Raw genomic sequence first — 26,282 nt, 5'->3', positions numbered from 1 at the left:
TGGCTCTCAAAAGAGCGCCAACATGCAGGAATGAAGACCACGAGTACAGCACGAGTATCGCGAGATTACTCGGTACCCGCCGAGTAGCCCGAGTTCAGTGATACTCATGCGAGTACCGAGTAGTGACAAGCATACTCGCTCAACACTAGTTACTGATCCTCCAAATAATCAGCAGCTCATCCAGCACCACGACAACCGAACTGTGAGTTTCCTGCTCCCCTGCAATCCCTCACCATCCTCTGGGCCCCAGGACTACACCTCCCCTACCCGTGGAGGGGTCCCACTTTGCTGCCCTGCTCCATCAGCCCCGGGCGCCCACATACAAGGCAGCGGCGGTGTCACCGCAACCCACGGGTGGAGTCACTGACAGACTATCCCCTTTAAATAACCCGTTTTCACTCGTGGGTGACGGACGGCTACGCTAGCCCCGGATCCGGCTGCCACTCGAGCCACAGCCACCGCCCGGATCCGAGTGCCTTGAGCGGCCCCCCAGTTGTGATCTGTCCCTCGCCCGCGACACAAATGTTTTTGTAATTAGACAAACGTTAGCTCTGCTGCACTGATAAACTGTAGAGTTGTGTTTAATGAGGGCAAAGTGTCAGTCATTACTTGGTTCATACTGGTAACTCCCCCTTAAATTAAACTCTGGAGGCAGATTCTCATGCAGATCTGTGTGTGACCCATAGATGTCAACAGCTCATTGCAGAGAAATCCATTAGAGATGGGCGAACCCGAACTGTAAAGTTCGTGCACACGATCCTAAACACGAGCTTTCCTGGGAAGCTCGTGTTACAGTTCGGGTCCAGGGACTAAAAGAAAAACTAAACAAAAACAAAAAAAAAAAAAAAAAACCACCCACAGTATTAAAAAAACAAACTTACAGGTCCAGCGACGCATCCTGCAGACTCTTTCCCGGCCACTTCTGCGTCCGATAATTGCTTTGCGCCCCCCCCCCGATAAGCACCACTGACTAAAGGACCTTCCATGATGTCATAGCCATGTGACCAGTCTGGTGTGAATATTGTACAGACATTGGCTTACAGACAGGTCACTAAAATCAATGTTTTCCTTAACATTTAAAAAAGGTATTGAATTGCAAGTATCAGTATACAATTGTATTCTACTTTCTACAGCCCATATAGATGACTTAGGAGGGCCGATACTACAGATAATTACTTGAACCACTCCCAACTAGAGAGGAGTGAACCTGGAGGTTTGTTTTTAGGCTGAAAAAAAAAAAAAAAAACCCCACGCCAATTCTCCCCCTGTAGTATGGCTGGCTGTATGTGGGCAGGGACACGAACTGCTAATCAATGACTTCCATTACCCATGGAGGTTCGGTTCAGCTGCACCTGCAAAACTGAACTTCCACAGATTCCTCCTCCCCCCTCCATTACTAAGCCTGTAAGTGTGGAGAAAAAAAACAAAAAAAACACACAAAACACACAAGTGGTTTTTCTGCCAAGAGATCCAGGACTCATTGAACTTGAATGAGTTCACCTGAGGTGAGGTCAGAGTTCAAGTAGGTCACCTGAGGTCAGTTTAACTGTGGTCACAGGAAGGGTACTGTGGGAACCTCCAGCTGTGACTGCAGATAAACTGAGGGATGGCATTGTTCACAGCTGTGGCTCAGTCAGTTTCTGCCTGAAGCCACAGTAAGCGGTCAGGTTTTCTAATGTGCCCGCGTGCTGCAACTTCAGTATGTAGCAGAGCCATGATAGTCATGGAACCTCATATGGATTATATTGTAACTGGGTGTTTGGGGTTAATAAACTGGAGAAAGTGTGTTTTTTGTATTTTATTTAAAATAAAGGATTTTTTTCAGTGTTTGTCTCTTTTCACTTACAGAACATAATAGGGAGGGGATGTTTAAGACACCTTCCATTAATAAATCTAGGGCTTAGTGGGAGCTATGTGCTTTCATTAACCCCTTATATTGCCCTGATTGCCTCCACATCAGGGCAAATCGGTATGAGACTGGTAAAGTGTCGGAATTGTCACATAAGGAATCCGTCAATTCTGGGTAGGTGTAGACTGCTACTTTTAAGCTGGGGGGCCCCAATAACCATGGGCCTCCCCGGTCTGAGAATTCCTGCCCCCAGCTTTATTATGGCTGGGTTTCAAAATTGGGGGTGGGGGTAATCACACACATTTATATATTTATAAAAAAAAAAAAACCAAAAAAAACAAACCCTATAGCTCTCAATGCAAAAACAATCTGTAAAATTGGCGTAAAAGCGGCCAAAGTAAAAAACAATTAGGTTTTAAAAAAAATTGTGCTCATGTTGAGCAGACATGTGGGAAATGTTATTTATTAACCATCTTATGTGACATAACCCTCTGGTTTAAAGGGAATAAAAAAAAAAATTCAAAAAGTTGCAAAATTTCAAAAAAGGTTTTGCCAGGATTCTGATATTTTCAAAAATTCCAAAAAAAACCCCCAAAAAACAGCCCAAATTAAACCACCATCATAAAGTACAATAGGTCATGAGGAAACTCCAAAAAATAAATCAATCAGAATTTACCGGGATCCATTGAAGCATTAGAGTTATTGTCTCAAATTGACACTGGACAGAAATGGAAAAAAAAATGGCCTTGTCATGAAAGTGAAAACTGGATCAGGGGTAAATGGGATAAAGAGCAAAAAGGAAAGACATAGTATAGTAACATACAATGTCATACACAACATGTAGAAGAAAATCTTAATTACTTACCGGTAATGGGATTTTCAGAAGCCCATGACAGCACCACCTGAGAGATGGGTTCCGCCCACATCAGGACAGGAAACCCACTGATATAAAGGCGGTACCTCTCCTCCACATCAGTAGGTTTACAGAGCCAGAGAGGACCAGCAAAACACAAACAAAAATGTTAATCACACCACCACCAAAGGAATACACCATTAACTAACACTCCCCGAAGGGTGCCCATAACCAGCGAATAGGGGGGGAACTAAGGGTGCTGTCATGGGCTTCTGAAAATCCCATTACCGGCAAGTAATTAAGATTTTTCCCTTTCGCCCATGACAGCACCACCTGAGAGATTCTAAAGACCAATCACCTTAGGGAGGGACCACCGCCTGTAATACCTGTCTACCAAGAAGGGTCAGCCGTGGAGGACAAGTCAAGTCTATAGTGACAGAAAAAGGTAGAGGAAGAGGACCAAGTGGCGGCCCTGCATATATGATCAATAGACACCTCTGCCCGCTCAACCCAAGTAGTAGAAAGTGACCCAGTGGAAAGGCCCTAATCTGCAGGGGAACTGGCACCCCCTTAGCTGAGTAGGTCAGCGACATAGCATCCCGGGCCCACCTAGCCCCCAGGAATATGGACCCTGTTCTAGGGTCTGAAACATGTCAGGATTTGGTCATGTTGTTTCATTTTGTATGTAATTTCAACATTATGATCTAAATAAAACAGAAGAACTCTTGAGACAGGTGGGACAAGGCCCCCTTGGTAATCTGAGGATAGACTGTCCTTGTAAACCCCACAATTCCTATGGTACCTCCTGAAGAAAGAAGGGAACATAGGGGGGACTTTTAAACAATGAAATGCTGCAGCAGACACTCACCCCTCAAGATGGCGGATCTGGTACTGGTTTCGGAGGCAGTTTATGACTTCCAGAGTTGGATTTCTCAGATCCCCTGGAATGTCGACTTGCCGGACTGGAGGGACTAGCCCTGCCAGAGGAGCGCTCCCCTTGCTGCCCTGGGAATCTGTATGCTGTTCCAGCACATCCTGTTCTGGAGGAGAGTTGTCTTCCATCCTGAATAGGGGAGAAGTCATACTCACCAGAATGCAGCGAAGGTGACTCCTCATACCTCACTGGTTCAAATTTCCCGCCCGAAATCCGTTCACTGGGCGCCGCCATCTTGGAACACCTTGCACATGCACAGGTGATGAACTTCCGGGTGCCGCGTCACTTCCTTTTCACCCCGGCGTTCCGTCAGCAGGCTGCCCGTCTCGCGGGCTCCGTGTGAGGATCACAGCCTGGGGCGACGCAGAGCAGAGCTCCCGCTCCAGGCCCGCGCCCCACCACCGCAGACAGCCGAAGCCCTGGGGAGGTGCATCCAGGCCCGAATGCTGGCTATTGGTAAGAAACCAAACTTCCACACCGGGTCAGACCTGGGAGAATCTGTGGGTTGTCCCATCAGGACAGGAAACCAAACTGATGTGGAGGAGAGGTACCGCCTTTTTATCAGTGGGTTTCCTGTCCTGATGTGGGCGGAACCCATCTCTCAGGTGGTGCTGTCATGGACGAAAAGGAAAATGGGGAGAGGCTACATATCAGCAGATGAACTTTGCCTTCATGTTAATTGTACGTTTTATAGTAGTCAGTGGCACATTTTGCCTTAAATGCAGCCCTGGACTCTAAATCACATGTAGCAAGAGGCAAGTCAAACAATGGACAATAATATTAAAATATAAAACATGTTTAGACATCAATATTTGCAGTTTCTATTCCCTCTAGGGCCAGACAAGCTGTAATGGTAACCCTTGTGTTCCATATAGTCCGAGTGGGACAGGTATTCCTTTTTCCAGTTAAAGACTTTATAAAAGCACCACACCAATGAGAGTGCACCCTATAATACTGCAGTAATGTAACAGTCTACAGTTACATTCTCAGTGTATGTGCAGTATGTGTCACGTTTTGTCCCAAAAATGGATAGTTAAACCCAGCAGATCATAGAATCATTTTCAAGATCGCAAGGATCAAATTGAGGCCTCCTCTGTAGTGCACCCTTCATTCCATATTAGGTGCTCGTTGGGAGCTGTGTATAGGCCATCACCTAAGACAAATAATAAGACTACTCACCTGGGTGCCCAAAATTTGGCTGCCCAACTAACTGCTTAGAGGCGTTGCGCCATGTACAAAAGACATTTTAATCACTAGATCTTGGAATAAAAATAAGTACCATATCTGGCCAAATAATGTTATTGCTGGACTTGTCTTTGAGAGAGCTACTTGTGCATATTAATAATAGGTTTGTGTTGTAAAGTCCTCCTTATTGATTCCCTTTAAAAGGAAACCTGTCAGGTCCGATATGTACCCAGATCCACAAGCAGTTCTGGGTGCATATTGCTAATCCCTGCCTAACCGGCCCGGTATACACAAATGCAGGCTTTACACGAGACGACTTTACACGAGACGGTTTTCGTGACGCACATCTGGCATCGTATACGATGTCGTCTCGTGTGACACCTAGCGACGCAGTATCGCTCACAAATAGTGAGTCGTGTACTCGTCGCTAGGTTTCATAAAATTGTTTCATTAAAATGGCGGCGGTTGTTAATAGTTTCCGTGGCATAACACGTTGCTCCGTGTGACATCAGGGGGAACGATGAACAGCAGCTTACCTGCCTCCCACGGCTTCCGCCGGCTATGTGGAAGGAAGGAGGTGGGCGGGATGTTTACATCCCGCTCATCTCCGCCCCTATTGGCCGGCAGCTGTGTGACCTCGCTGTGACGCCGAACGTCCCTCCCACTCAAGGAAGAGGATGTTCGTCGCCCACAGCGAGGTAGTCTGGAAGGTAAATACGTGTGACGGGGGTTAAACGAGTTTGTGCGCCACAGGCAGCGATTTGCCCGTGACGCAAAAACGATGGGGGCGGGTACGATCGATTGTGCTATCGCACGATAGATCTTGCTATCGCGCGATCGATCGCCTCGTGTAAAGCAGGCATAACATAGATAAAGAGATCTTTAGAAAAAATATTTCTAAAGATACTTTATGATATGCTAATGACCACAGAGACTAGTCGATAAAGTGTTAGCTCCTGCACTCATTCCACCCTCTTAGCATGTTCGTATGCTTACAGGGGGCGTGCTAACATGTTATTCAATGCCCACTAACCAGTGTCATCATTGGCAGTGACACGCATACCTGTGTCCGTTGCACCGCCTCAGAACGCTGGGATGAGGGGAAGGGGGGGGGGGGTCAGTGCGCATTATTATTCCCGGCACTTCGAATCACACGCACTACAACAGTTTAAGGGCTGCTTCTCACTTGTGAGTTTCTCGCAGTAGAGCAATGCGAGAAAATCTCGCACTGGAATCGGACACGTTCGTGAATGATTCAGCTCTCATTTGCGATTTTCTCAGTCCCAATCGGACTGAAGAGAGGAAAAAAAAAAAAAAAAAAAAAAAAAAAAAAAAAAAAAAAAATCGCAGCATGCTGCTTTTTTGCGAGTTTCTACTGCGAGTCTCTCCAATGCAAGTCTATGGGAGCGTGTAAATAATCGGATGTCACGGGCCGGCACTCACACCATCCTAGTGACATCCGATTTTCTAAACACATTTCTTGCATGTTTCCTAAAACACTGGAAACGAGTGATGTCTCCCAATGTCTGTCAATCACTATTCTCTGTCAGTCGGTCTCTTCCTCTCGGTCTCTATTCTCTCTGTCGGTCCGTCACTATCTGTCCCTCTCTCACAGTCTGTCGGTCATTTTCCCCTCCTCTCTCATACTCACCGATCCCCGGCGCGGCACTGCACGGCATTCACACTGCTGCGGCGGCTTTTACCATTTTGAAAAAGCCGGCCGCTCTTTAAACAATCTCGTATTCCCTGCTTTCCCCGCCCACAGGCGCCTATGATTGGTTGCAGTGAGACACCTGTCACTCAGCGTGGGGGCGTGTCTCACTGCAACCAATCACAGCAGCCGGTGGGCAGGTCTATACTGTGCAGTGAAATAAATAAATTATTAAAAAAACGGCGTGCGGTCCCCCCCCCCCCCCCCAATTTTAAAACCAGCCAGATAAAGCCATACGGCTGAAGCTGGTATTCTCAGGATGGGGAGCTCCACGTTATGGGGAACCCCGCAGCCTAAAAATATCAGCCAGCAGCCGCCCAGAATTGCCGCATACATTAGATGCGACAGTTCTGGGACTGTACCCGGCTCTTCCCGATTTGCCCTGGTGCGTTGGCAAATCGGGGTAATAAGGAGTTATTGGCAGCCCATAGCTGCCACTAAATCCTAGATCAATCATGTTAGGCGTCTCCCCGAGATACCTTCTAAGATTAAATTTGTAAGTTACAGTAAACACACACACACACCTGAAAAAAATCATTAGAAATAAAAAACACAAAAACATATACCCTCGTTCACCACTTTAATAAGCTCGAAAAAGCCCTCCATGTCCAGCATAATCCAGAATGGTCCAGCGTCGCTTCCAGCTCTGCTGCATGAAGGTGATCAGGGCTGCAGAAGACACCACCGCTCCCTTCAGCTCCACGCAACAACTGAAGACAGCCGCGCGATCAGCTGAGCTGTCACTGAGGTTACCCGCGGCCACCGCTGTATCCAGTGACAGCGGGTAACCTCAGTGACAGCTCAGCTGATCGCGCTACTCACCTCAGTTGCTGCGTGGAGCTGACAGGAGCAGCGGTGTCTTCTGCAGCTCCGGTCACCTTCATGCAGCAGAGCTTGAAGCGACGCTGGACCATCCTGGATTACGCCGGACATGGAGGGTTTTTTGGGGCTTATTAAATTGGTGAACCAGGGATTTGTTAGTGTTTTTTATTTCTAATAAAGGATTTTTTTCAGGTGTGTGTATGTGTGTTTATTTACTGTAACTTACAGATTAATCATGGAAGGTATCTCGGGGAGACGCCTGACATGATTAATCTAGGATTTAGTGGCGGCTATGGGCTGCCAATAACTCCTTATTACCCAGATTTGCAAACGCACCAGGGCAAATCGAGAAGAGCCGGGTACAGTCCCAGAACTGTCACATCTAATGTATGCGGCAATTCTGGGCGGCTGCTGACTGATATTGTTAAGCTGGGGGGCTCCCCATAACGTGGAGCTCCCCATCCTGAGAATACCAGCCTTCAGCCATATGGCTTTATCTGGCTGGTATTGAAATTGGGGGGACCGCACGCATTTTTTTTAATTACTTAATTATTTATTTCACTGCACAGTATGGACCCGCCCACCGGCTGCTGTGATTGGTTGCAGTGAGACACCTGTCACTCAGCGTGGGGGCGTGTCTCACTGCAACCAATCATAGGCGCCTGTGGGCGGGGAAAGCAGGGAATACGAGATTGTTTAATGAGCGGCCGGCTTTTTCAAAATAGTAAAAGCCGCCGGAGCAGTGTGAATGCCGTGCAGCGCCCTGCCGGGGAACGGTGAGTATGAGAGAGGCCTGCTAACTTCAGTCACTCAGGAGATTAGCGGTCACCGGTGAGCCCTTCACAGGTGACCGCTAATCAGGATGCGGCACAGATAGAGCCGCAGCATGACAATGAACACGGGTGAAGTTCACCCGAGTTCATTCTGATCGTGCGGCTCTATCTGTGTCTGCTGTCATCTGCCATTCAGCTCTGCTACATGGCTGTCTGTGTCTGCTGTCAGCGGCCATGTAGCAGAGCTGAATGGCAGATGACATAGTAAAAAATACGCATTACACACGCATTACACACGCTAGTAAAATCATTAATTTATTCAGAAAAAGCATCGCACTTGCGTTGCACTCGGACCTAACGTGAACTAAAATCAGCAGAGTTTTTTTCAGCCCAGTCGGACCGATTTTACTCGCATAGATGTGTTTCCAGCCTAGAGGCGGGACGCTACACCCGGCTACATAGTGCGCATGACCAGAAGTCCAAGGATCATGCGTACGGAGCTAAAAATCCAGCGTCAGCAGAGGTGAGCTCCCATCCTCTGACATTGCGCATTCATTAGCATGTTAGCACACCCACAGGGGCGTACTTACATGGTAAGGGGGCCAACCAGCCAAGGGAATTAACGCCCTTGCGACTAGTTGCTGGCCTCATTAGCATATAATATCTACAATAAGTAACAGCTTTTGGTAAAAATCACTTCTTGTAAGTTGAAAAGTCCTCATCCTGTTCTGCGGATACATTTTTTGCATTATTGCAATCTATTTAAGCCTTTGCTCCTGCTCTGGTCAAGTTTTATTTCAGCAGTGAAGTTCCTGGTAATCATATCTTACAGTACAGGATAGTGCGAGTGTTTCCATTCAAGGTAAAACAAAACAGAATTAAGATATATGAACGTCCCATCCTTGTAGGAAACCACATAAGCTTTATCAGCACTGAGCTATGGGCAGAATGTACACTTCAGACTGTAGACTAGAAACCATAATCACAGAGTAAAGTTTCCCCGCGTCGGTCATACACATCTTGACCTACTTGCTAGTTACAGTGCTCGTATTGTTGAACCCTCTAATTCAAGGAAATGTCTTGTCTAGTCTGTATATTACTCCTGAATGGAAAAGCGAGAAAAAAACAGCAGTGACTGATTTACACTGCCAAACAGACTTCAAGAAGTTGGATGAATATAACAGTCTTTACGAAGGCAACTTAATGCAGGAAGAACTTCTGATGTTGTGGGGTGGGGTGGCAAAAGAAAAAAAAAAAACAAAAACAAAAAAAAAAAAAACCACACAAACGGCTAAACATCGCATCTAGTGGCGAGTCACAGGCAATAGTGGCGCACGTCTTCATACTGTGCACAGAGTAAATTGCAGCAGATTTTTCTGCTGCAAAAATCAAGAAACTTTAAGAAAAACAAAAAATGCACTAATATTGTAGCAACTTTATAGGACCAGATATCCTATTACAAGTAGTCATTTCTGCATTCACTACCTGATCCCTAAACTGGTATTTCTGGTCTATTACCATTACTGCAGCTTAATAACCGCATATATATTCTACCTGTAAAGTTGTTACAGTATATGCATCAGAAAACTTCTCAGTCACCAAAGATGCACAATTACCATGGTGTGCGGTTTTAGTTATTATATATAGGAGGAAATAGAGGTTTCTTAAATGCTTTTCTGGCAGAAACTTGTAGCAATTGATAGAAACCATTTTGAACACTTCTGGCTAAGAATTTTGCAGAACAACTTTCAGGAAAGGACATGTTTTATGAACTCCCGAGCCAGGGCAAAACCCAACCACCATCATTTCAGTATATCAGCGGAATGCAACCCAGTGATGCCAGGCCCACAATCTCCACTGCAATTTATGAATCCTCCGTTTTATCCACAGTAATAACCGCTCTGCATACTGCCACAACAGTGGGATGGTCACAATTCATGGTTCCACACAACACTTGAGTCCTAATTTATCCATAAAAAACATTGAGCCATTGCAGCAAAGTGTCAGACAGGTCTGCAGTATTTACACATCATAAATTTGTTAAGAGGCTTTTCTCATTTCCTACTTAGGCTAGGTTGACATTTCCATTTTAAATCTGTCAGGTCCGTCAGCAACGGATCAGTTGTTTTTTAGATGGTTAGGCTAAGTTCACACTTCCGTTGTTTTGCATCAGTCACATGCGTTGCTTGACGCATGTGACTGATGCGTTGTACACGGATGACAAAGAAAATCAATTTTTTTGTCGTACTCCGTTGTGTTCGGGGGCGGAGCTGAGGACGTCAGTGCCGCGGTCTGCATGGCTGGGGACAGGTGTGTGTGTGTGTGTGTGTGTGTGTGTGTGTGTGTGTGTATGTCTACATGCGTGTGTACATGCTGAGTGCATGAGGGGGCGGAGCACGAGGAGGCGGAGCCGAGCGGGGCCATGGAGCTGAGGACGTCAGTGCCGCGGGGACTGCAGGGCTGGGGACAAGTGTGTGTGTGTACACATGCGGAGTGCGGGAGGGGACGGAGCCGAGTGGTGAAGTGTCTGCCTCCTTGCACACTGTATCCAGGGTAAACATCGGGTATAAGCAAAGCACTTTTTGCTTGGTTACCCGATATTTATCTTGGATACCAGCTTAGCGCGGGCTCCCTGCACCCGTAACCACTGTAAATATCGGGTAACTAACCAAAGCGCATTGCTTGGTTACCCGATGTTTATCCTGGTTACGGGGGGCGGGGAGCCAGAGAGCGCATGCGCAGCGAAATCCTACGGATAGCGCTGCTCAAAAAAACGTTACAGGCTGCGTTGCTCCCGCCCGGCGGTCAGTTAAAAAATGACTGCCCGCGACGCAGCAGGATGCAACGCAGCATCATCAGTCACAATCAGTCACTAATAGAAGCCTATGGGGAATAAACAGGATTCCTGCAAAATATTTTGCAGGATACCGTAATTCCTCAAGGCTACAGATTGTGACTGATGCAAAACAACGGAAGTGTGAACTTAGCCTTAACTGACGCAACAGATGTCTTTTTCACAGGATTCCTTTCACAGGAATGCTGTGAAAAAAACGGATCCATCGCGTCCGTTACATCCGCTGTGCGTCAGTTTTTTTGACGGATCAGTCATGATCAGTTTGTGTTTGGGACAGCCCAGTGGGTGTGCCAAACATGCTGGGCATGCTCAGTAGAGCATGACGGAATCCAGTCCTGGATTCCGTTGTAAGACGGATTACGACGGAATCCAGCGCCATAGACATCCATTACAAGCTTGACGGATGGCGACGGACTCCTGTGCGGAGCGTTAATTTTGACGGGCAGAAAGACGTTACATTCTGCGTTGCTCCCGCCCGGCGGTCAGTCAAAAAACGACTGACCGCGGCGCAGCGGATGCAACGCAAAGTTATCAGTTGCAATCTGCCACTAATACAAGTTTATGGGCCACAACAGAATCCGAAAAATGGATGCCGTTGTTTACCAGAGCAGCGGATTGTGACTGGTACATTTTAACGGAAATGTGAACCTAGCCTTACATGGCCATAATGAAAATAACTGATTGGAGGTGCCAACTTCCAGAGGAAGAGCATAGCGGCACTGACTTCTGCATATCTAACATAGAAATGTGGAGGTTACAGAAGAAACAGCAGAAAGCTACGCTATGGTGCAACTCCCATTCATTTCTATGGGAGTTACGCAAGCCGCTAGAGGCTAGATGTAATTAATCCAGTCTTTGCCACGAAAGGCAGAGATGGGAATAACACCAACTTACCCATAATGTAGAACATGGTAGAAAAAAGAAATTCATGTCATTGTATTTACATTCTGCAGCAAATGCTAAAACTAGGTAACAAAAGATTGAATTTACCTGCTGTGTCATACAAGTGCAGACAGATTTCTTTGTTTCCAATTGTGATACTTGTGGTATATTTTTCAAAGACAGATGGGGCATATTGCTGTTAGAAGAAAAAACACAACGGTTAAAATCCACGTAATACAAAAGTAATGAGCAGAATTGTAAAGGTGCACACAATGTTACCTCTCTATACTGGAAAACGAAAACAAAATAATCAGCGAGAGTCTGATGGCTCTCAGCTACTGTTGAGCAGGTAGTTAGCGAGTACTGTCCGCTACTCACATTCGTTACGAGTAGCGGGTGCAATGTACTTTAAGTCAATGGGAAATACTCGCTAAGTAGTGAGTAACCCAAAAGCCGTACTATTCGCTACTCACACGAGAAGTACGGCTTTCGGGTTACTCGCTACTTAGCGAGTATTTCCCATTGACTTACAATGTGCCTGCTAATTGTAACGAAGTAGTGGACTGTGCAGCATAGAGAGTACGAATAGTTGAATAGTCGCTCTACACTACTCTCCGCCATTAAGTCCATTGGTCAGTAAAGGGGGGAAACACCCCCCCCCCCCAAAAAAAAAACAACAACAACAAAAAAAAAACCAAACAGCACAATAAGTGAATTGCTGTTTGTTTATTCAGATTTTTCAGCTGAAGAATAAGGAGCAATCAAAAAGTGTTATATGTATCAAAATGGTAAAAAAATAAAATCATAACCTTTATACAGTGTGGTTTGCCCCCATAAAAAAAAAAAAAAAAAACAAAAAAAAAACAACAACACATTTTTACTCTGCAATAGCAGAAAAACAAGAAAAAAAACTATATAAATCTGGTATCAGTCACTGTAGTGCAGAATAAAGCAGTTCTATTACCATATGGTGAATTGCATAAAATGAAAAATAACTTCCTTTACTGCTGCCTAATTCCTTTATTCTACCACAAAAAAAAAAAAAAAAAAAAAAAAAAAAAATGGAATAGGGTTTGGGTCATATTTATCGCGCGCTTCCCACTTAATACTTACGTCAGGGTTTCCATGTAAATCCCAAAAACCACGATTCAGACAAGTCCCCAGCTGGAACCACTCACTATAATGGAGGCAGAAGGAGACACTTGGGACAGTGCCAAAACAGGGACCAGATGGAGTCCATCCAATCATTTTAAGCATCTTTTTAGAGCAAAAAAAAGTGTGGAAAGACCACCGCTCTGTGCATGCCTAACAAGATGGACACCAGCGAAACAGACGCCAAACGGAGTCTAAAGTGTCTCCTTCTGCCTCATTAAAATGAGTGGTTACATGGGGCGTTTTGTCCGAATCCCTTTTTTTGGGGGGTGGAATATGTACCTGGTCACTATAGCTCAAAATTGGCACAGTCACTGAGTAAAAAGAACAAAAAAAAAAACAAAACAAAAAACGGTGGAGTGGTGCCTAGATCTATATTGGTGAAATTTTGTTTTGAAATCATTTAGAATGTTCCATATTTCTGCATAAATATGCACTAAATCTACATCAAATATCCACATCAGCCTTAAAAAGTAAATACTGGTATGAAATCTCTCCAACTTTAGAAAATAAGGCTTTGCACAGAAGAGATCCAAAAGATCAATTTTTAATCATGAGACAATTCACACAAATAAGAAAAAACAAAAACAAACAAGACATGCTGAAACGATGCATCTAATTTCCATACAAAACGGGTTTTGTTATGCTATGAGAATACACACTTGTAGGAGAGCAGAGTTTGCTTTGGATTGAAGAGAATGTTTTCTTTTCAGGGATTTCAAGTCTCTTCAAGTACGCCCAGAGGATTGCTCGATATACTACATGGGTACATGGGAACATCTTTACAGATCCACAAATAATGACTTTGCTCAAGTCTAATGTACGATTTAAAAATTTCAAATGTTCAGTGAAGATAAAAAAAACCCAAAAACAGAAAAACAAAAAAAAGTTCTTCTAACATCCAGAGTATGATAGAACTACCGGTATCACTTCCAAAGTACCAAATTCCTGTGTTCTTCTAAGCCAAAAGCAAAGTGTCACCTTTACATGCATATACAGCGCAGTGAAAGTCTTATATACATAGGAACACATTTTTTGAGGCTTTTTTAAACGTATATTAGATTTTGCTTGAATTTCACTACTTCAAGAGAACCAACCATGAAGATTTTTTCAATATGAAGTAAAGGCAGTGCCATAGTGGCACTAACATGCTGAATCCAGGCATACTTCTAGAAAGATCTGATGCTTGGTTGCAGAAATCTCTTTAAATCAAAGTTGCAGAAATACACTGCATTTTGATTGACGGGTGCAATGGGGGCGGGCCTTTGTGGGTCAGGTTCTCACTGTAAAGTCCTCCTCCAGATTCTTCTATGATGTGCCCCCTTTTCTTTATTTGAATATTGCGTCCGGTGCCATTTTAATGAAGACATAATTACTATGGCAATGCGCCGCCAACAACAGCAATGGTGGCACTATATTCAAATAAAGAAAAAAAGGGGCAAGCCAAGAGAACGCCGATGGAGGACTTTACAGTGAGGACCCGACCCACAAAGGCCCACCCTGTTGCACCTGTCAAAGTGCAGTCCATTTCTGCAACTTTGATTTAAAGATTTCTGCAACCAAGCATCGGATCTTTCTATAACAGGTATGTCTGGATTCAGCATCTTTGCCAGTCTGGCACTGCCTTTAGTTGATAAAAAAAAAAAAAAATCCTGGGGGTTGGTTCTCTTTAAAGTTTTATCAGGTTTTTGCTGTGCGGCACAATCCGGCGCTTTGCGGGAAAAAACACAAAAGTTTTGTTTTTGCCGCCGGGTGCGGTTTTTCCTCAGACTTATTAGCGCCGGATTGTGCCGCATGTACTTGCGTTTGATCCTTTTTTTTGTCGGATGCGGCAAAAATCGTCACTCCGGCAGCCGCACAGAGGAACGTTTTTTTGCCAGAGGCAAAAACTGCATAGCGCCGGGTGCGGCATGGTGCATAATTAAAGTCTATGCACGCTGCATCCGGTGGCACGCATCAAACGCCGGAAGCATGTACCGGTTCCGGTTTTTACGTCCGAGCATGCCAGAAGTGATAAATTCATTGCTTGTCCGAAAATCTCTCTCTCTCTCTCTCTCTTTCTAACTCTCTCTCACTCACGCACTGACTCAAAACACTCACTCTCACCCACTCACCGATCACAAAGCTCTGGCGGCTTCTCCTGATTTGAAAATGCCGGCCGCCCATTATTCAATCTCGTATTCACTGCTTTCCCCGCCCACTGGCGCCTATGATTTGCTGCAGTCAGACACGCCCCCACGCTGAGTGACAGCTGTCTCACTGCAACCAATCACAGCTGCCAGTGGGCGGGTCTATAACTTGCAGTAAAATAAATAATTAAAAAAAAAAAATGACGTGCGCCCCCCCCCCCCCCCCCCATTTTGATACCAGCCAAGATAAAGCCACACGGCTGAATGCTGGTATTCTCAGGATGGGGAGCTCCACGTTATGGGGAGTCCCCCAGCCTAACAATATCAACCAGCAGCCGCCCGGAATTGCCACATCCATTAGATGCGACAGTACCGGGACTCTACCCAGCTCATCCCGAATTGCCCTGGTGCAGTGGCAATCGGGGTAATAAGGGGTTAATCATGGCAGGCGTCTATGAGACGCCCCCAATGATTAACCTGTAAGTGAAAGTAACACATACACCCGAAAAAATACTTTACTTTGTAATCAAAGCCAAAAAAAATCACCCTCTTTCACCATTTTATTAAAATCCTTAAACAATCCGGGTCCGACGTAATCCACAGAGGTCCCATGACGATTTCAGCTCTGCTACATGAAGTTGACAGGCGCGGCAGTAGAACACCGCCGCTCCTGAGAGCTCCACGCAGCAACTGAAGGGAGTTGCGCTGTCAGCAGGGAGATCACTAAGGTAGTGTGTGCGGCGATGATGCGTGCAAGAGTGCCGGGGCGTGTGCGGCGATGATGCGTGCGGGAGTCCCTGCGTGTGCAGCGATGATGCGTGCGGGAGTGCCTGCGTGTGCGGCGATGATGGGGTCTCCCTCTCAGCAAAAAAAAAAAAAAAACAAAACCCGGATCAGTTTTTTTACCGGATCCGTCGCATCAGTTTTTACACAATCTGAGACGGATCCGTTGCATCAGGCACAAACCAGATTGTGTCTGATTGTAAAAAACTGATGTGTGAAAGTAGCTTAACTAACACTCCCCGAAGGGTGGCCATAACCAGTAAATAGGACTTGGGGAGGGGGGGGGGGGAATTGACGGGAGACTAAGGATGTCGTCATGGGCTTCTGAAAATCCCAATACTGGTAAGCAGTTAATATTTTTTCCCTTTCGCCCATGACAGCACCACGTGAAAGATTCTAGAGACCAATAACCTTAGGGTTAGGCTTAGGTACCTCCGCCTGTAATACCAGTCTACCAAAAGAGAGGTCGGCTGTGGAGGACAAGTCAAGTCTATAGTGACGGAAGAAGGTAGAGGAAGAGGACCAAGTGGCGGCCCAGCATATTTGGTCAATAGAAACCTCTGCCCAAGAGGTGGAAACTGATCTAGTGGAATGGGCTCTAATTTGCAGAGGGACCAGAACACCCTTAGAGGAATAGGCCAGAGATATAGCATCCCGTATCCACCTAGCTAAGGTGCATTTAGAGACCTTACATCCCCGAAAGTCAAACAGGGTCTGAGACTTTCGCCACCCCGTGATCTTATCTAAGTAGGTTATAAGGGCCTGTCTCACATCCAATCTATGGAGCCTAGCTTTTTTGTCATTAGAAAGGGGGGGGGGGTCACAAAAGGAAGGCAATATGATTTCCTGGGACCTGTGGAAGGGCTTTACCACTTTAGGAATGTAGGAGAGGTCTGTGCGTAATACTACTCTACCAGAATCTGGGTATATGGTTGGGCAATAGAGAGCGCTTGTAGGTCACCCACCCATCTAGCAGAGGTCAAGGAAATGAGCAGTGCTACCTTTAAAAGGACAGTGTTTTGAGTGGAACATCCGATAGGGGCTCAAACGGGGTGTCTACAAGGGCATCAAGAATGAGATTTAAATCCCAGGGAGGCATATAAGGAGAGGGGACAGGGGCAGCTCTAGCACAGCACTTAATGAACCTGCTAATCCATCTATTCTCTGTTAGGTTATTATATAGTGCTCCTGGGGCCGAAACCTGTACCTTCAAAGTGCTAGTAGATAGGCCCAATTCAACCCCTTTTGAAGGAATTCCAGGATAGCCGGGCAGGCAGGGGGGCCCACCCTATTTGTGCTCCTGAAACCTGCAGAAATTTCCTTCATTTCCTACCATAAATACCAGTGGTTACCGGCTTCCTACTCTTATGGAGAGTCTCTAATAGGTTCTCAGAGAATCCCTGTGCTAGGAGTAGCTACCTTTCAAATGCCACGCTGTCAAGTGGAGGGCAGGATCCCTGGGGTGACACACTGGTCCCTGGACTAGGAGATCTGTCTCGTCCGGAAGTATCCAGGGGTCTGATATTGCTAGCTTCTGGAGCCAATAAAGCCAGGCTCTTTTTGGCCAGAAGGGAGCAATAAGGATGATGTGGGCTTTGTCTTCCAGAACCTTCCGGACCACAGCAGGGAGAAGAATCAAAGGCATACACAAGACCCTGGGACCAGGGGTTCTGCATTGAATCTATTGCTATGGGACAATCCATGGGATTGAGAGAACAGAATGTCTCCTCCTTCCTGTTGGCCCTGGTTGCAAATAGGTCTAAAACTGGAATCCCCCAGAGATCTATGATTAAACGGAATACTCGGGGGTTCAGAGCCCATTCTCCTTGATTCAGGTGATGTCTGCTGAGGAAAATCGGCTTCCTCGATGTCTCTTCCTCGGATGTGAAGTGCGCTCAGAGATAGAAGATGGGACTCTACTAGTTGAAAAATCTCTTGTGAGGGAGAGCAGCGTTGGGGGATCTTGTCCCCCCTTGATTCAGGTAAGCCACTGTCACCCTGTTGTCCGAAAGAATCTTTTACATGTCGACCTGTCAGATAAGGGAGGAATCATCTGAGTGCCAACTTCATCGCTGTAAGTTCCCTGTAATTTGAGGATTGACTCCTCGAATGGTCATCCCATAGTCCTTGCAACAGGTGATGTCTCAGGTGACCTCCCCAGCCAAGATTACTTGCGTCTGTTGTAATGGTATCCATGAGGCGGGGGACACCACGGCACCCCTGCGGACAGATGAATCAAATCCTGCCACCAGGATAGGGAACGCAACGTTTCTGGGCATAAACGGATTTTGTGATCCAAAACAACCTTTTTAACTGTTGCTGTGAGGCCAGGACCTCCATCTGAAGGGATCGCATATGCATCTGAGCCCAAAGAACCGTGGGGATGCAGGACATGAGACCCCACTAATGACATGGCCTGTCTGAGAGTCAAGACTGGTCTCCTTATTGCTGAAGTGACCAGAGACTATCTTTATTTTTTTCTTCTCCAGGAGAAAAGACATCTGAGTGACAGAATGTAGTATCAGTCCCAAAAAAGACTGACACTGCTGAGGCTGTAGTCTGGATTTTTCTCAATTTATGATCCACCCCAAGTCTTCCAGGATACAGATCACTGTCCCAACATGTCTGCAAAGATCCTCCAACAGACTTGCCACCAACAGGTCGTCCAGGTAAGGGACAATAAGGATCTGTTGGATTCTGATATGTGCCATCACTTCCGCCATAAGTTTTGTGAAGATTCTGGGCATCATGGAGATATCAAACGGTAGTGCCCTGAACTGGTAATGATGCAAGGTGTGTTCCTTCTGAAGAGCAAATCTAAGGCTATGTGTGCACGTGTGTGCTCTGCACCACACACAAAAGGTCCGCTTCAGAGCGCAGCTGAAAAGCTCCATTCTGAAGCGCCTGGTGCCTGCAAAATTCGTGCGCTCTGCATGCTGCCTCTCCCTATAGACAGCATGCAAAGCGCACGAACGTAGTGACATGTCACTTCTTAGAACGCACGCTTCGGGCAGCAGCCGAATCGCTGCGTTCTAATACGCCACGTGCGCACGTCTCATGCAAAATCTTCATAGATTGTGCTGGGGACGCAGGACACATGCAGTTACGCTGCGGTGCAGAACGCAGCGTAACTGCATGCAATACGCACACAGCCTTAGACAGTTTTGATAAGCTGCGTGAATGGGAACATGATAATAGGCATCCTTTAAAATAGAGTACCGCAATGAAACACCCAGGATACAACAGTTTCACTATGGAGTTAACTGTTTCCATCTTGCAGCGGTGCTGCACCAGGTGATAATTGAACCTCTTTAGGTTGATGATCGTCCTGAAGGACAAGTCTGGTTTTCTCAGGAGGAAGAGTGGGGAATAGAACCCCTGCCCTACTTCTCCCTTGGGGACCTCCTGTATACCCTTCTTTAAAAAGAAGGGACTTTATCTCGGTTTCCAACACCCTTCTTTTTTCTCCTTGTCTCATGGATGTTACAATAAAATACTCCTGAGGGGGAGACTCCGGTTGTAATGTCAGCCCTTCTGAGATGATCCGTGAAATCCACGGGTTGGAGGAAATCTTTTCCCATGAGGGAAGGAAGAAGGAGAGCCTTCCCCCACTGGGATAATGGCGTCATTGGGGGCCTTTTGGTTTGTTAGAGGAGGATAAACCCTGAGGACTTCTTCCTTCTATCCTTCCAGGAGTCATGGTCTCTGGGGGACTTCTTATGAAAAAATTGCTGCCTCCAAAAATGACAGCCACGGGGGAATTTGGTCTGTAGTGTCTGAAATCCCCGTTTCTTGTCTGCTGCCTTAGACAGAAGATCATCCAGTTGTGAGTCAAACAAACAAGTAGCTCCCCTCACAAGGCATACCACAGTCTTCCCTTGGACTGCACATATCCCTTCGAGGTCTTTAACCAGTGGGCTCTTCTGACTGAATCGGAAAGGGCTGCCAACTTTGGACAATTTCAGTGAATCTATGGAAGCATCTGCCAGAAAGGCTTCCGCCCCTTGTATACGCAGTATTGAGGAGATTATGTCCTTTCTAGGAACGTCACCTTTAAGCTGGTCTTCCAATTTGTTGGACCCAGATCATCAGGGACCTTGCTATGCACGTACCTGCCACCGCAGGCCGAAGGGCTCCTGCTGCAGCCTCCCATGTACCACGGAGAAAAACGTACGCCTATCGGTCCAATTGATCACGAAGTGAACCGATATTGTCAAAAAGGGGAGGGTAGTGGACTTTGACGCCTTGGAGACAGCAACGTCAATTTTAGGGGACTTGTCCCATGAAGTGGTTGTGTCTTCATCAGAGGGATATTTCCTTTTCAGAGAAGATTATATAGGGATTCCCTCTTGTCTGGTTTCCTCCACTGGTCAATAATCAGGCTCTGGACCTTTTGATGAATCGGGAACACACTTTTTTCTCCCTTCAAAGCCACCAAACATGAGGTCCTGTGTGGATTTAGGATCTTTAGCATCCACCAACCCCATGGTGCAGCGGACAACTTTCACCAGGTGTGCTACCTCCGAGGACGGAAAGCATGGTCTGCCACCCTCATCTGAGAAAAAGGAGGAGTCCGAAGATGAAGCAGGTGATGAAATCCTAGAGCCCCAGTCAGAGCTACCCGACTTATCAGAAGCTTCCCCATTTTTTCTGGCAGACTTGTTATGCCTCTTTGGTGCTGAATGAGAGAGGGAGCCAATGGAATGCCTGACTTCAGCTCTGATAATGTCCCTTAATTCAGCAGTGAATCCTGGTCCTTCAGTACTGAGGATTCTTTTGATACAGGTGGGGAAAAGGTCCTTCTGGTAATCTGGAGCTAGTGCGTCTTTGCAAACCCCACAATTCCTATGATTCCTTTTAGAGGTATGTTTCTTAGATACCTCCTAGAAAAAATAAGGGAACATAGAAGTTGTAAAACATTTGCAAAATACTCACCCCCCAAGATGGCGGATCTGGTAACGATTTTGAAGGCGGTTTATGACTTTCGGGTTTGGACCTCCTGGAACCCCTGGAATGTCGACTCGCCGGACTGGTCCTAGCGGCGGAGCACTCCCCTCGCTGCAATGGCTGTGAATCCTCCTGCTGCCCAAGCGTATCCTGCTCCGGGAGTTAATTGTCCTCTATCCTAGATATGGGTGGGGGGGGGCGGAGGTCATACTCACCAGAATGCAGTGAAGGCGACTCCATATACCTCCCTCGGTTCAAATTTCCCGCCCGACATCCACTCGCTGGGCGCCGCCATCTTGGATCAACCTGTGTATGCACAGGTGATGAACTTTCGGGCCGCCCTGTACATGTCCCGCATCACTACCAATCTTCACCCCGGCATTACCATCAGCAGGGAGCCCGTCTCACGGGCTCCATGTGAGGTACCACACAGCCTGGGGCGACGCAGAGCCGAGCTCCCGACCCTGGCTTGCGCCCCACCACCGCAGAAGACTAAAGCACTGGGGAGGTGCATCCAGACCCGAATGCCGGCTTTTGGTAAGACCAATCTTGTACACCGGGTCAGACCTGGGTTATTCCATAAATCATCCCATCAGGACAGGAAACCATCTGATGCGGAGGAAAGGCGGGCAGAACCTCTCAGGTGGTGCCGTCATGGGCGAAAGGGAAAGAAAAATAAAAATATATAATATAATATAATATAAATACATACATACATACTAAAAGGAAAGAAAACAAGAATGGCCTCGGTGATTGGTTGCAGTCAGATGCGCCCACCATTCCTCGCAGCTTTCGTTCTGCACTCACAGCCGGCAGCCATGTTGCTCTATGGCCACTCGCTGCGATATTCAGATGTAGCAGAGCTGAAAAGTCGTGGGACCTCGTGTGGATTACTTCGGACCTGTAGGGTGTGTTGGGGTTAATACAGTGGTGAAAGAGGGTGGGTTTTTGTATTTTATAGCAAAAATAGCTTTTCGGTGTTTATTTACTTTCATTTACAGATTAATGATGCAGGTGTCAAATGCCTGTGCCATCACTAATCTAGGGCTTAGTGGCAGCTATGCGCTGTTATTAACCCCTTGTTACCCTGATTGTCACTGCATCAGGGCATTCAGGAAGAGCCGGTAAAGCGCCGAACTTGTAACATCTAATGGAAGCGACAATTCTGGGCAGCTAGAGGCTGATATTTTTAGGCTAGACCTCCCCAGCCTGAGAATACAGCCCCAGCTATCAGCTTTATCTTGGTTGGGTATGAAAATTGAAGGGGGTCACATGTCAGTATTAATTTGTTTAAATAATTTAATTAAAAAAAAAAAAAAAGCCACATGCGGTTCCTCTTAAGCCGGAGTCACACTTGTGAGGGACTTGTATGAGTCTCGCATCGCATCTCATCACCCAGCATGGCCGCACACACTGACAGGAGCGGGTCGGATGCATGTAGTTCTCTCCAGACACGAGTGTACAGCTGCATAGAACTACATGCAGATGCACGCTCCTGTCAGGAGAGTGTGCAGCTACCGGGTGATGCGATGAGAGACTGGCTCAAGTGTGTGACTACAGCCTTATTTTGATACACAGCCATGATAAAAAGCTGACAGCTTGGGGCTGCAGCCTGTAACCGTGGGCTTTATCCGTGCTGGGCATCACAAGATTTGGACCTTGCCCCAATTGTTTTAATTTTTATACCACGATACTCACCTGCAGATGGTTGCACTGCTTCCTCCACCCACTGGCCGTCCTGGCGCCTGTGATTGGTTGCAGTCAGCAGACACACTGCCACTCAGGGTGGGGGGCGCGTCTAACTGCAACCAATTACACGCACTGGTGGGCGGGGAAAGCAGTGATATCCAATGAGGGTTAATTGTTGGCTCCAGAAGGGAAAGCGGGACCTGGAAGTATCTTGCCGCCATGACGGAGGTTCAGTGCTCCTACCCCCATATTCCTTCTACCAACATTTCTAATCTCCAGATTTTGGTTCCCACAGACTTACATGGGTACCAGATTCCAGACCGGATTCGAGTTTTTTTTTTTTAAAAAAATTCAGCAGGGACATGCCGGTCCCGGTTTTCTGCGAGTTTGACCAGCTCTAATTATGAGGGTCTCATTCAAATGTCAATTTTTCATAAATACTACAGGTAAAACGAAAAAAAAAAACAAAACAAAAAAATTAAAATAAAACAACTCTTTAGGGAGGGACCACTGCCTGTAGTACCCTTCCTCCAAAGGAAACATCAGCAGAAAAGGGCAGATCAAGTCTATAGTGCTTATAGATGGTCGAGAGAAGCCCAAGTCACCACCTCATATCTGATCAATCAACGCCTCCGCCTTCTCTGCCCACGAAGCTGTGACCACTAATAGAATAAGCTTAATGTCTACCAGGACTTGACAAACCACTAGACGTGTAGGCTAAGCTGATGGCATCACTTCCTCTATGGTGATGTTACCACAATGTATTTTATCAAGGGCCTTTTAACGTTGAAGTGAACTTCTCCTTTTGGTTCTTAGGATTAGCACAAAAGGAGGGAAGTACAATTGAACAGATCCGTTATCCAGACGCCAATGTTTATAATAGGGAAAAAAAAAAAAAAAAAAAAAAAAAAAAAAGGGCTGCAGTCCCAATATTTGATCCAAAGTTATCAGTGTCGCACAGTGTTTGAAAGCGCACTTTTTTGCAGCCCCCCTGCTGGAAATCATAACATTATGAGTTTGCAATCCATACACATAGCTCAAGCCCCTGTCCCACCCATTTAAAATAGAAAGAGGTAGGGGTTCAACTCATCTTTTGGGGCTTCTGTCAAGCCCAGTGGTAAAAGTGCCAAAACTATCAAAAGTTGAAAGTTGAGCGCAAGCGCTGACATATTTGCACCCATGAGCTTCAGCAGCACATGACCTTTTTAATATCGAGAATATAGTCAAAGTTACATATTATATATATATAAAAAAAAACAAAAAACGAAAAAACACCAATTAGGACCCCTACACACACACTAGAGCAAAGTCATTCGACAGATTTCAGATAAATGAAAGACTGTTTCATTTTATGTTTAATCTTTCTTTATTAAAGTAAACAAGAGAATTTACAGGAAGAAAAAAAAAAAAAAGAAGATTCAAATACGTGATTACTTCATGTCAACTTACAGAGAAGAGTATAAGCCACATCCTAAGGGCTAAGCCACACGGCGAGAAAAACAGTGCGAGTGGAGTGCGATAAAACATCGCATTCCCCTCGGACCAATTCTAGCCTGTGTGTCAGCACACATGAGCGATTATTTTCTCAGCCCTAATCGGACTGAGAAAACAATCGCAGCATGCTGCGATTGTAAGCTGAGACTCTTTCTCTCGCACCCATTCAAGTGAATGGGGCGAGAGAAAAATCGCACTGCACTCGCGGTACACCGGTGTACTGCTAGTGCAGTGCGAGAATGGCTATAGCCGGCTACGCAGGAGAGAGGGAGAGAAATCCCTCCCTCCCCTCCTGAGTGCCGGCCCGCCCCCCGCAGCTGAGGTCTGCTCGCACGAACGGACCTCAGTTGCAAGGACACAGGCATGACACTCGGCTCTGCTGTACTGCCAGCACGAGCCGAGTCTCATGCAAGTGGATCGCAGTAGTGCCCGTGTGGCCCCAGCCTTACACCCCTTCTCTTACTATCATAAGGCACGCATATGACATGTAACCACCTTTTATAATACAGGCAATCTCCTTCCAAAGGAGAACTACACCTCAAACAAAGTGAGGCTACTGCCGAAAACAAAAAAGAAAAAGGAAAAAATTTAAAGATTTAACGAGAACTAGAGAGAAAGGAAAGTAGCAAGGGGGAAAGATAAAAAGAAGAGAAGGAAAAGGGGGAGAGAAGAGCAACAGAAAGAGAGGGAGGGAAGGCATGGTAGGGATTACCTCCCCAGTACTCGGGCCGCTACATTGGACTAACGTAACACGCGTCATGCGTTACCAATAAGGTTCTGAAATGGTAGAGATTCAAGAGCCAGGGTCCAGGGGGTCCAGATCCTAAGAAATTTATCCACTGAGTCATTGGTTTCTGCCGTTAGGGACTCCATCCTGTGGATGATGGCCATCTCCGCAAACCACTCCCTCACAGATGGCACCCCAGTCGATTTCCAGTATCTCGGGATCACCATGCGTGCCGCCGTAAGACAGTATCTCAGAAGGCCCGCTTTCTGTGATTTAAGCGATCCCGGGAGAATTGAAAGCAGCGCTATCTGAGGGGAACCCACCAACTGCTCTCCACAAATCACAACGTATGCTTTGAACACGGACCTCCAGAAAAGTTGTATCAATGGGCAGTCCCACCAGATATGCAGCATTGTCCCCCTTCCCCTTCCGCACCTCCAGCAGCTATCCGAGACCCCGGGAAATATTGCTTGTAGAGTATCCGGGCACCTGTACCAACGGGTCAGAATCTTATAATTTTTTTCCTGTGCTGCACAGGCGATGGAAAATTTATGAGTGAGGATAAAGGACTTTTTCCAGTCCTCCTCAGGAATGAAAGTCCCCAAATCTCTATTCCACTTCTCGATATATTTAAGGTCTCCCATGTCCGCCTCTGTAATCAGGAAGGAGTAAACCAGAGACAAGAGATGCCCGGGAGAATCTTCCCGCAAAAACAATTGTTCAAATTTTGTGGGCTGAGCCGCAAAAAGCCCAAGTCTGTTGTCAACCATCAAGAAGGACCTAAGTTGAAGATATTCCAGCCAAGCCGTTGGATGCCGACCCTCTGGGAGCAAAAGGGCCGAAAATGGGGGTACTTCCAAACCGTGCAAAGTCTGGGCTATCCGTGTGTCCTCACCCCTCCTCCAACCTAAGAAACGCTTGACTCCCATCCCTGGGGGAAACAAACTATTTAATTTTAATCTCCTAGAGAACAAAAGATCAGATATTAATTATTGCTAGCAACTTCGCTCCTTCCATTTAAAAATATGTACACTCAGCCAATTAAAAAAAAGCGTGCATGGTTGGGGTCAGGAGACAGCGGAATAGGTGTTCGCTGCCCCCTATCTAAGCAGTATGGCTACATTTAGTCCATATCTATCTATATCTGTTCAAGTTTATAGAAAAACTAGCTGCACTATCCGGCTTCGCCCGGGTTAATAACTGTTGTTAACAAAATAGAATGTATTAACATTCCCGGGATAGAATGCATAAATAGAATGTATTAACGCCTGGGATAGTAACTGTCCCTTTCCCAGTCTGTCCCTTTCCCAGTCTGTCCCTTTCCCAGTCTGTCCATGTCTGTGTTTCCCTGTGTCTGTCTTTGTCTCTTTGTGTCTGTCTCTTACCTTGTCTATGTCTGTTTCTTTCCCTGTCTGTGTCTGTCTCTTTCCCTGGCTGCATTGTGACACGCCAACATTCCATATAAGGGTGTGGCTGTGCATTCTTCTGAAGTTCTGGC

The 26,282-nt window shown here is 46.3% G+C and overlaps 1 protein-coding gene across 1 annotated transcript in view; it reads right to left on the bottom strand.

Annotated features, from left to right (window-relative positions):
- Positions 1–26,282, bottom strand: part of RHOF (ras homolog family member F, filopodia associated) — a 90,829-nt gene that overhangs the window by 45,788 nt on the left and 18,759 nt on the right. The window contains exon 2 of the mRNA XM_075323382.1: positions 11,972–12,059. Coding sequence (XP_075179497.1) covers positions 11,972–12,059 — 88 coding nt within the window. The remainder of the gene's footprint in view (positions 1–11,971; positions 12,060–26,282) is intronic.

This window comes from Anomaloglossus baeobatrachus, chromosome 1 (genome assembly GCF_048569485.1).
Source record: "Anomaloglossus baeobatrachus isolate aAnoBae1 chromosome 1, aAnoBae1.hap1, whole genome shotgun sequence".
Lineage (NCBI taxonomy): Eukaryota > Metazoa > Chordata > Amphibia > Anura > Aromobatidae > Anomaloglossus > Anomaloglossus baeobatrachus.
Note: the sequence above shows the minus strand (reverse complement) of the source record. Positions and strands in the feature narration are given on the sequence as shown.